The sequence below is a fragment of the Carassius auratus genome, chromosome 40 (genome assembly GCF_003368295.1).
Source record: "Carassius auratus strain Wakin chromosome 40, ASM336829v1, whole genome shotgun sequence".
NCBI lineage: Eukaryota > Metazoa > Chordata > Actinopteri > Cypriniformes > Cyprinidae > Carassius > Carassius auratus.
In genome coordinates this window covers 13,114,476-13,126,698 of record NC_039282.1, presented here as the reverse complement: position 1 = coordinate 13,126,698, position 12,223 = coordinate 13,114,476, and the positions used below count along the sequence as shown (strand labels likewise).

At 36.3% G+C, this 12,223-nt stretch overlaps 1 protein-coding gene across 3 annotated transcripts in view; it reads right to left on the bottom strand.

Annotated features, from left to right (window-relative positions):
• Window positions 1–3,567: 3,567 nt before the first annotated feature.
• The window catches only part of LOC113058633 (neuronal tyrosine-phosphorylated phosphoinositide-3-kinase adapter 2-like), a 33,838-nt gene continuing 25,182 nt past the window's right edge, over window positions 3,568–12,223 (bottom strand). For all 3 annotated transcript variants that reach the window (XM_026226710.1, XM_026226712.1, XM_026226711.1), the window contains exons 5-7: window positions 9,653–9,811; window positions 9,446–9,567; window positions 3,568–6,353 (exon numbers count right to left, since the gene is read on the bottom strand). In XM_026226710.1, coding sequence (XP_026082495.1) covers window positions 6,123–6,353; window positions 9,446–9,567; window positions 9,653–9,811 — 512 coding nt within the window. In that variant the 3' untranslated portion in view covers window positions 3,568–6,122. The remainder of the gene's footprint in view (window positions 6,354–9,445; window positions 9,568–9,652; window positions 9,812–12,223) is intronic.

Sequence of the window (12,223 nt, the reverse complement as noted above, 5' to 3'; positions counted from 1 at the left end):
AGCTTGTTATAAATATTTGTTTTTTTCTTGGAAAACAAATGTGAGGTTGTATCCATGCAGTACAGATAGTTTTCATAATGTGTCTGTTCTGCAGAACACCCAGAATTCTGCAATTCCCAGTGAATAAGCCATGTCTTTGTTCTATAGTCTCACTCATACAGGAGTCTACGGCTCATTTGGAGGTCCCGTGCTCTGTTTTAGGGAGACGTCGTGTCTTTTCCTGTGTCCTTTGTGTGGCGCTCTGAGTTTCGAGGGGAAGACAAACACACAAATGCATCCACACACACTCACAGGGGTGGAAGTGAGGTGATCTCATGGGGGTGGAATGATTAGCTATGCCTCTATAAATGCCTGGATTAGTCCGCCGGGTGTGTGTGTGTGTGTGTGTGGGTGTAGTATGAGGGGGTCAGTGGGTTCAGGAGTAGAACTGAAATTTGAGGGGGCAAACGGTCCCTTGCCTCACGTTGCCCCAAACTCTATCACTTTTTATCACTTACATCACATGGGGTTTCTGGGTTCCTTTTGGGGACTTGGAAGGGGGAGTAAAAGTAAAAAATGGGAAGAGTGATGAATGAAAGAGAGATGAATAATAGAAGAAAGGGACAGAAACAGACTTGCTGTGAATTTATAATGAGAGGTCAGAAGCAAAAGAAAGGAAGCGAGGATGAGAAAGAGAGGTAACATATGGAAGAATGTATAATAGGTTCTCCTGCTGGAGGTGTAAGCGATGGAATGCTCTTATAAAGTGAATAACAGGCTTTTGCCCTGAGGAAGCGGCCGTCACACACACTCTTTAAGCACTTTTGATGGGACAGCGCACACACCTTCTGCACTTACAGTGGAAACAGGCGGTCTGTGGAGGGAAATAAGCGTGTGCTGTTAACGTGCATGCTGGTATGTGATTGCTGACAGGATATTTTCCATGTAACCTACACCTGATGGTCGTATCTGCACTGGATTGCACGCACGAACGCTCACTAGCGCACACATCGCCCGGCCTTAACGTGCATCTTTCTGTTCTAAGGCGATATTGAGAATAACAGCTTGCCGTTTAAAGTACAGTGCCATCTTGTGTTCCATGTTGGCAGTGTTGATGCCCCAAAACATTATACAAAAGAAAACTCATGCATACATTGAAAGTAAATGGGTAGCCTACGTGCCTTCATCGGTTAAAAGCTAAATACATTACATTAATTACTCCTTTAAAAGGTGTACTGAGCAGTAACATTGTTTAAATGCACGCTCCTGGTGGATAAACTGATATAATAATTTATATAGACTATAAATCATATAGGTCTAAAATATGTAAAGGTTTTACATAATTTAAAACATTTCTATAATAATGCATTGTGTGTTAGTGACATAAAGCTGGGCTTATCATCATTGCTATTCAATCAGGCATTTCATTTAATGTGACTTAAATCAGACTAACTAGCAGGCTGATCGGTTAGAGTATGCTAACAGGCTAATTAGCAAGATTATCACACCCTAATTCTAAAAGGATGGTTGTAATTTTACTGGGTAAGACAACGCATCTGCATAAGTAAAATTGATGGCTTTCTGTTGAATAAAGTTTAGTCAGCGAGTGGGATCTCAGCGGATTTGGCACACCTGCTCTATATGGTTATGACTGGAGATGAAATATGGAATAATTCTTGCCCAGACAAGGTTGGTAGATTCTCACATATTTCTGTTGTTAACATGTATACATTTTAAGATTTGGAAATATACTTTAAAACAGTGTGTAGGCCTGGTTTCCATATAGAAGTTTAATAAAGATAAAAATTGTGACTTAAAATGATTCTTTTTTGGGGGGGGGCATCAGGTTATAGAACCCTTGTAGACTCCAATATGAAACTTTTAAGAGTCTGCTTGTTGATATTGATATTATGTTAATCATTTTAGAATGTCATGAAGTTGGGCTAAATATAGTTTTAATAGATTTTTTTTTTTTTTTTTTTTTTTTTTGGTCTAAAAAAGAACTACTTAAGTGTGGAGCAGATAAAGTTGTGGTTTATTGGGAGTGTGAAGCTATGATGTATGTTTTGTTGCCAGTAAGATTTTTTTTTTTTTTTATTCAGCAAGGATTCATTATATTGATCAAAACCAATGTTAAAGAAATGTATAATGTTACAAAATATATTTACAATGTTGTTCTTTTAAACTTTTTTATTTAACAAAGTATCCCGGGGGAAAAAGGAATCACAGTTTCTGCAAAAATGTTAATGACCAGACATACAACAGTGATATGCAAAAACATATGTATTTATTTCTGTCATACCCTGTAAATGATTAAAAAGAAAAACAGTGATACAATAAGCATAGTCTTTTCATTTTTTTTTTTTTTTTTGACATTCTAAAATAAAAATACTAGAAAAGGTAAAGACTGCAACACTGAGTGCAAAAGACACACACACACACACACACTTGGACACCAATGTGCTTATGTTACACTCCCATAGTGCAACAAATGCGTCCACTGATTAAACTAGAGAATATTTACACACTGCAAAAACCCAAAACTGCAAAGAGATTGTGTGTGAATGAGAGTGTTTGTGTGTCAGCCATTATTTTACATATATTTGAAAAGTTATTTTATATCATTCTTTTGAATTATGATGTAAACATACGGATCCATTTTCTTATTTTTTATTTTTTTAATCCAACATCTAGGAAACTAAACATTTCATATATCAGAAGATCCCCTTTGTATGGGTAAAATATAAGTGCACTGTAGAATTACTGCAAACGACTCTGGAGGAACAATAATTGTCTCTTTCAGTGAAGGTGGTAAAAGTATGCCACGAAAACCCATATTCTAGAACATTTCATATTTCACAAGGTTTCATATTAGAATAAGAATGCTTGCATCAAAGAACATTTGCATCAAAAGTGTTCTAGAACCTGTCTGGCTTCATTTCAGGTTCCATGAACTTGACTCTGGGAAATAACTATGTTGATTAATATACATCTGGTACTGAAATCTCTAACTGTTCTAAACTCGCAATACACAGATCTAAATGGTTTCAGATTATGCCAGAAACCTGAATATTACCATTTTGGCTTTTCTTCTTTATAGCCTATAAACTATAAAGTCACATGGTTAGATTCACTATAACACCAGGACTGAGTTCTGGTTTGTTTGTCTGCATCCTAATCTGTATACTATGCATTATACAAATTTGACAAGAAGAGAAAATTTGTGCATCCCAAATTATATTCCGTTGAAAATAGAAAGCACAATTGGTTAAAATAATACATCCATAGATGTTCTTTTTTTTTTTTTTTTAAATTACCAAAATCCCAATACTTTCTGCTGAATATTATCACACTATTCTTACACTTTCTGCTTTTCAAGTTTAAAGTTTTAAACTAAATTATGAATTTAGCTAAACGTTAAAAGAAAAGTTAATCCACAAATTTTAATTTGCTGATAATTTATTTATCCTCAGGTAAATTCAAGGTTTAGATGAGTTTGTTTCTTCATGGGAACAGATTTGTAGAAATGTATCATTTCATCACTTGCTCACCAATGGATCCCCTGCAGTGAAGGGTGCCGTCAGAATGAGAGTCCAAACACCTGAGAAAATCATCACAATAATCCACAAGTATTCCACACCACTCCAGTCCATCAGTAAATGTCTTTTGAAGTTAAAAGCTGCATTCTATAATAAACAATGTTTTGTTTCTTACAAAAATGCAGCTTTTCACATCACAAGATTTTAATTGATCGACTGGATAATTGTGATTTCTCCAAATCTGTTCTGGTGAAGAAACAATCTCATCTACATCTTGGACTGCCTGAGGTTGAGTAAATATTCATTTTTGGGTGACCTGTTCTCTTAATATTACTTTATTAGACATTATGTTAATGAAATGCACTCAAAAGTATGTTACCTTCTCCGTTCAAATGCATTTGTAGCACACAATTTTTAGTATGCAAACTGGAATGCAGTACATATGAAGAACACTACACTGTTACTGTCATCTACTGGTATATTATGGTACTGCATCTGGTGGGTCCACAGAAAGGAGCACCCCATGTGTTTTTGGTCTGTAACCCATACCCCCCACCACCACCCACTACTACGTTATGTATTTTCAATGTAGAGACTAGTTGTGTTTATTAGTAGGATTATTTACCTTTTATTAAATTGTAAACCTTTATCATTCTACTGACCCTCCCTAAAGTCTTTTTTTTAAGTCACAGTGAATCCAGGTCTCCAAGGCAATGCTTTTTACTTGGATGCCAGTTTTGATCATGTGTATGAGTGCTGATACATTTTTTTAAAAGTGCATGCATGTGAACGTGGTTTACATTGAAGAGTGTCTCTGTGGTGCTTTAATATGTGTTAAATAAACTGGTTGAGATGTGCGATTGTACGATGGGGATGGCAGTGAGGGGCTCCAAACAACCGGCCCCATCTTTAGGGGTGTGGCTTGATCACAGCTGAGCAGACATTAATCAGAACTTCAGCATGACATCACAGTCCCGCCCACAGCAGTGCAAAGAACTAAAGAGCACAGTGTCTCCATGGCAAACACTGTACAGTATAGCATAAAACAGAGTTTGTGTTGCCATTTTTAATTGCCAGTTAAACATCTGCATTGGTCCCTTACTGACGGCAAAGCCAGACAAATGCTAAATGACACCATTGCTCATTGGCTATTCCACATCATCATCATTTAGTGATAAATGAACACTTAAAAGAGCACTGTGAACCCTGTCTTTCTCTTAAGCCATCCACATTCGGTTTTCTCGACCCTCCAGTGACTAAAGGGATAGTTCAGCAAAAAACATGCATTTCTATGTCTATGTCTATGTCTACATGCATTTTGTTTGTTTCTTGCCCCAAATTGTTTCATCTGATTCCAGACGGACACAAAGAAAGGCATTTACTCTCCTGCCATGTTAAGACCGTGCTTGGCTTTCTATTGGGCAAACTCTTATGATAACTAGTTCACATAATGCACCAGCATGGCTCTTTGATTGCTTGGTAAAGCTATGGATGTAGTCTTGATGCACAGCATCTAAGCAGACTCGATGTGTGCCTGGTCTTTTCTTTCTTAGCCTTCTCAGTACCATATTTCCTGCTCTGACTCGTGTCGCAGTGGTATATGAGCATGTAAACTGACAGTATGTCTGCATAGTGCTTCATAAAAGGACAGTGTCTGTATTCGAGATGTTTTCTGACATGGTAGAGGACCAGATTTATGAATTTCCATCATCCAGTCCCTGATCATTTGCAAACCTATTGAATATATATGCGAACCGCCCATGCAGATGTCATGTAGCTGTTAAGACTGAACATTCAAGAAAGTTGTTGAACAGCACCAAATGTTATTCCATAAAGCAGCTGATATCAGTGTGTGTTTGTGAGTTTACAGTGCTCACAATTGAATGCACCAGCTGACCTCACTAAACAGAACGTGCCCTCAGTTTATCTGACTCTATGCTCAATATCTGACTAACTGCCCAATCTCCAACCCAATGATCTCATAATCTACTTCGACTAATCAGACCCAACTAATATCACAAAATCCAGCCGATCACCTTCAAGTGCAGTCCAGAAGAAAAATAAATAATCATTTAAAAAAAACGCCTGACACCTCACGATCCAACATTTAAAATACAGACACCAAAAAATATATTATTTTCAAATAAACTCTTCATATGAAAAACAGACAATGAACAAAAGCGCCGTTCATGCCGTCCAACCAAATGCATAGGCATCAAAATCAACGTGTTTTCTCAATGGACTCACTGCACATATTTCACCACACATTAAAGATTATTTCCCCAGACACACGGATGAGTGCCTAATATAGAAACACCCCCCAAAAAACATAGAAAATAAATAGAAATATCATTTCCAAGAGGACAAATATCATCTCATGGGTATTATTCACTCTTAGATCCCATTTGGACGATTCCTCTTTATAAAACCGCTAATTATATTTAATATTAAGACAGTTATCTCCAATATAAAAATATCAAATATAAACAGTTATAGGAAACCAGGGAGATTTGATAATCCTTCACTGTGTATTTTGCATGGTCCTTCTTTCTTCTAGCTGTCAACCAATATTTGTCTCCATGGCTGTAGATCGCTGGTCACCATTTATATAGCAGTGTCCCAGAAGACAGTGGTTTGGGTGGAATACGGAGGGGGCCCGAATTTCTTGCCCCCGTTGGTCTTCTTCCAGCTGGGCAGGATGGGCATGCTGTCCTGTTTGCACAGGGCTTTGTCTGAAGGTCTCTGTCTGGCTTTTATCTCCTTGCACAGATGACGTTTCTTCTCGATCGTCTCCATCATGGTGCTGTCCCCACATGCCCAGGGCATTGGGGGCATCTAATGGGTGGCAAGGGTGAGATAATGTTGGTGTTTGCAGAGCTGTCTTTAATTTTGAAAGCCTTATAGTTTTATGGGTGAAGGCGTTCAGTGTTCTTTTAATAATAAAGGATGTGTTTAATAATTAATGTCTTATGCAAGTCAGAGCAGTCAGAATGTATTGCTGTTCAGTTTAATGACCTCTCTCTCTCTCACACACACACACACACACACACACACACACAAACACACACACAGTTAAATTGTGTACACACATATAAAACTGTCCATGCACCTGTACAAACACAAAATAAAACACTTCTATAAACAAAACACAATTGCATGAGCAACCATAGCTCTGTTTCAATACCTAGGGAGCTGCCTTCTAAGAGAGCACTCTAAATGTCATGTAAATAATAAGTGAGTGATTTGGATACATATGGGCAGCAACTCATTACTTGGAGAGAGAAAAATATATATATATTTATAATGCAGGTTTTCTCATATTCATTTAGTTTAATTTTAATGTAGTAAAGTAACTTAAACTGAAATAAAAATAACATAGACTTATACATTTTTTGAAAACAGTGAAAATGCACTAATTCAAAATAATAATATAATTTTTTTAATTAAATATTATGAGTGTTTGATGTTAATATAAGCTAAAAAAAGTTATTTTTAATTACTATTTGAGGCTTTGTTGTTATTGTTAACAAATTATTAAAAAACATTTTTAGTAACTGAAGTAAAGCTGAAATAAAATAAATAACATTAAAACCTTTACACAAAAATTACACTTGCTTTGGCAATTAACTGACAGTTGAAATTAAAATGACTAAAACTAAAATAAAAATAATTAATGCTTTTTATATAAATAAAATGGAAATCTAAAAATAAAAAATATATTTCAAAATAATAATACTATATTTGTTTATAAATACTATTAAATTATCATAGTTTTGAGGTTATTTATAATAGTGATACATGCAATACTGCGTTCAATTTTGGGCGATACAATGTTTTTAGGAGGCGTTAATAGAGTTAATGAAAATAAAATTTTAGGTTTTAGGTTTTGTAACAGAGCATATTCAGTACTTCAGACATGCACGCACACACACACAAACACACACACACACACACACACACACACACACACAGACACACACACACATACACGTACAGTACACGTTTGTGCTTTTGAAGAAAGAAGCAGCAGACAGATAGAAAGTACAGTGGACGCGGAGAAGAAGACATTATTTTGACAAGGTTTTATTTTATGTCTTGTTGGGGTTAGTTTTATCTCTCTCTTTTTAGATTTATTTGGGTTAGTTCAATCACAGTCACTAACAATTAAACATAACTGGGGAGTGAGAGTAGATCAGACAACATACTAAATGTGTTTTCTTTATGTTATAATATTCTGAGTGAAATTGTATGGCTATATGGTATATTGTGTGATTTGTGTATGACATATCTGTTTTGTATGGTATATTACTGTTCCTATGTTTCTTTTTTTTCAGCAGCTTTCATCAGTTGTACTATAAAAAGTGTGTTTTGGTTTACCGATGCCCCAGTCTCTGTGAAAGTGAATTTACGTGGTGGAAAACATAATCATTATTACAGGATTTTTGTACATAATACAATAGCGCTTAAAACCTGTTCAAATAAGGCCACACAGAAAAACAGGAGAGAGAATTTGACATGTGACACTGATATAAATACAATGTCTGGATATATATGTACACACATCAACCAGCTGTTTGTTTAAATTTAACCACTGAATAGAAACTGCTGCACTTTTTTATTAACAGTGGCACCTTACTCATGGCTCTTTCTTTTAAAGCAAGTAAACCTTTGTAAAGTAAACAATAAAACAAAAAATTAAATTAAACTACCTTTCAAAAAAATTTAGATTTTTTTTAAAATGAATTAAATTATACTTTTATTAAACAAAGATGCATTAAATTCATCAAAAGTGACAGTAAAGACAAGATTTCTACTTCAAATAAAAACTGTTCTTGTGAACATTCTATATTACATCACAGAAAAAAATGTATCAGTATTTCAGCAAAAATATTAAACTGCACAACTGTTTTCAACATTAATCATAGTAAGAAATGTTTTTGAGGACCAAATCAGCATATTAGAATAAGTTTGGAAGAATCACATGACACTGAAAAACTGCTGAAAATTCAGCTTAGCCATCACAGAAATAACGTGTGATAAAATAGAAAGCATTTATTTTAAATTTAAACAATATTTCACAATATCTTTACTGTATTTTTGATCAAATAAAGTCTTAGTGAGTCTTAGGATATGCATACCTTTAGTGTATGATCTCATTTTTTTCAAGCTCAACAGAATAAAATAAATTCAATTGAATAATTGAATAATTTGACAGCTTTAATATATTTATATGTATATACTGAATTTACTGTGCTTGTTTATGGCCGTTTAGTCCGTTCTATGAGTGATTTTCAAGCAGTGTCATAGGTCCTAGGGTATTTTGAGGAAAATGTGAATCAAATTGTCAACACTTCATTCAATTTTGTAAATAAGTCATAATAATGTCTATGCTTCGGTTTTGGCTATTAAGAATTAGTTTGACCCATTTCATGGCATTACCAGCTGTGTTTGATGTCTGTACATCTGAGGAACGTCTGAATCATTGTGATAGAGACTGAACCGACTAATGATGCTGATGGTCGAGAGTAAAGCTGTCCGCCGCAGCTCTGAAGAGGCTCTCATTCAGATTCAGATCAGTTGAACCTTCTCTCAAGAGCTTAAACTGTCTGATAAATAAAACCCTGATTGTGGATCTCTTGGCATAAACTCACAGAGCACAAATTAAATGTGAGAGCCTCTTCAAAGCATGATGGGAAGGCAGCCTTAATCTGGACTAAACAAAAACAACACACACATATGCATCTACATAGACAGACGATGAATGCCGTGAGCCAAAGGAAACAGAGCAGCAGACAGAATAGGATGTACATGAAGCTGTTGGGTCAAAGGTCAAAGACATGAAGGTATTGCCAACAGACATGGAGACAGGAACCGAACTCCACACGCATGCCATTGCTCGCTCATTCTGAGGAATAAGGGGGTTGTACCTGGAACGGAGTCCCGCACGGATGGGCGGAGGCATCGGGGGCATGTCTCTGAGGTGTTCCCACAGGGGATGGGACTCCTGATGTAGATGCAGAGCGACCAAGTTTACACCCGACTTTTGTTTCTAAAATGTAAGAGAATATGTTGAAGAATTAATCTATGTTAACTAAAATAACATCCTTATTCGTTTTTTTATGGATAGGACGGACCTCCAAGCATGGTGGTCGGGCTAATGGAGGAGCGGCCAAAGTGACTGGGCGTGGCTGTGGGCGTGGCTGATTGTCCTGTGGACGTTTCCCAATCCTGTGATTTCGGAGAAGAGCTGCGATGGGCTCTGTCCCTGCTGTCACTTCTGCCTTTACTTTCACCTTGAAGAGAGAAAAGGAGGTAGAGATTTCAGTGTGCTGTATAATGCTGTATGTCTTCAGTTGTCTGTTTTTATGAGAATGATTTTGCAGATTCACTTATGAGTGCTTTAATGTATAATAATGCTGCAGTACATATATATTACCTCTAGGTGTCACAAAAGAGACAAAACAACTTATCATCTCATCTCTATTTCTGGAGTATGCAGTATGTATATGGTTGCAGAATTTTGAGATGACTAAATTACAGATGTTTTACACATTTACCTATGCTCAAACAACATTTCTTTGTTATTATCCTCCATTTTTTCATCTTTCATGCAGTCAATCCCTTTATTTTTGTATTTTTTTCCATTCCTTTCCTCTCCTAATCTCTCTCCCCTCACAGAGGATCCATTAGCAGTCACATTTATCACATCTTTCTCTGGTTCTGGAGACATTGTTGAAATTGCTTTACTAACAGATGAAAGCTTTTCTATTATTTCAGCTGGCAAGTGTATCTGAATGTGTGTCTGTATCACCCTTTTAGACGTGTGTTTAGCTATATTGTCTGACACTTATGGGTGTATGAAACGAAAGTGACATCAGTGTTGTATCAGTGTGTGTGTGTGTGTGTATGTGTGTGTAGCGACTGAAGCCTTATGCTTATAAAAGGCATGAGCAGTGTGTGAGTGAGTGTGTGTGTGTGTGTGTGTGTGTGTGTGTGTGTGTGTGTGTGAGAGAGAGAGAGAGAATGTGAGTACATTAGCAGAGGGAATTTTAGGTGTGTGTGTGTGTGTATGTGTGCTGGCAGGACTGTGTTCTTGTTAGTGTTCACAGGGTCAGATTGTTCTACAAAGCTTCTCGACTAACAGCAGCCAACATAGGAACATGTTCTCCTCATCCAGTTAGAGTGAAATGCCATGCCAAATACCTTTTGGCACTCAGAGGAAATGGACACAAACAACACCACTGAAACAAAGACTAGGCACAGCAGGAACCAAACAAAAAACAAGTTGTAGTTTGTCTCCCAGGTCAATTCTTGTTTTGGGATCTAAAGGTCAGCAGCCGATTGCACAAAAACCTCTTGCTTAACATTTGGCTATTATTTGTTTATAATTACAGCTAATGGATTTCTTAGCTTAATGGATTTGTTGCAATCAAGCCCAAAGGTGGGGAGAAACAGAGGAGTATTTTTTTCAGTCTCAAGAGTAAAAAATACAACAAGCTAATTTGTATTAGTGAAGTTTAAAGCTTCATTGCTAGATGCAAAGTCACAATGTGAGATATAAACTCGCAATTATGAGAAACCAAAGTAGCAATTGTGACATAAAGTTACACCTGGGAGGAAAAAAGTTTTGAAGTTTGTGAAGTTGCAATTACCCTTTATTTAGTTAATTTATTTTTTACAGTGAGTTAAAAAAGGCTTCTATAAATGTGAATGAAACTGCTACCAGGACAAGTTGCTGTGGAAGTGATAAAAAGTTGTGGAGGTATGGAATTAAAATAAATAGAAAATCTGCAAAAGCTCATGCACAACTATGCATAATTATGCTTTACACATGCATAAGCCTTCCTAGAACTTCTTCAGCATGTATTATATCAACATGCAGTGGCTTGGATTAAAACAACAAGCTTGCTTGGATTAAAACTTGACAGAAAGGCACATTAGAGGTAACAGAAAACATGTCATGAGCTTTGAAGCTGCCCGAATGAAATTATGTCACAATGGAAAGTGTAATACTGGAAGTAGTTTGTCTCTGTTTAATGAAACATTCTTGGAAGATCTTGATAAGAATTTCTTTTCATTCATATTCTCTGTTTTCAGCCTGACAGCTAACTGATCTGCCATTATGTTCATGTTACTCAGATCAGCTCTCTATGTCCACAGCAGGGCATAACGTAAGCAGTTATGTGCCTTTAAATTATGCTAATTTATGTCAACCTCAGAGCCATATATTAAATGTGTTGGATCATTATTAGCATATGGTAATGTAACTTTAGAGTATGTGAAGTTACTCAGACACATAATTTTAGAAACTATTAAACTATTTGATGCTTCGGGAAAAGCACTATTACATTTAAATACAGCTGCATACATTAAGGCATAACAGGAGACTGCTGTCTGTTAATAGAACTATTCATGGGCACTGTAGGGCATAATAAAAACAAACTCATATCACATTTAAATTAGATTGTTCCTTAAAACAGATTATTGCACAAACTTCCTTGCGTGCCACTTGACACTGGCACATGTTCAGACTCTGTATGTCTATCTGGTGCCGAATGGAGTTGGATTTGGACAGGATTTGGACCAGGATAACTGCCCTGAACAGGAAGAGCTCAGTCACTGATTGTTTTATCCCTTAATGGGTAGATCTGAAAATACCTATTTACAGCGTTAAGTTGAAGTAAGACTGACTTGGTAACTTTCAA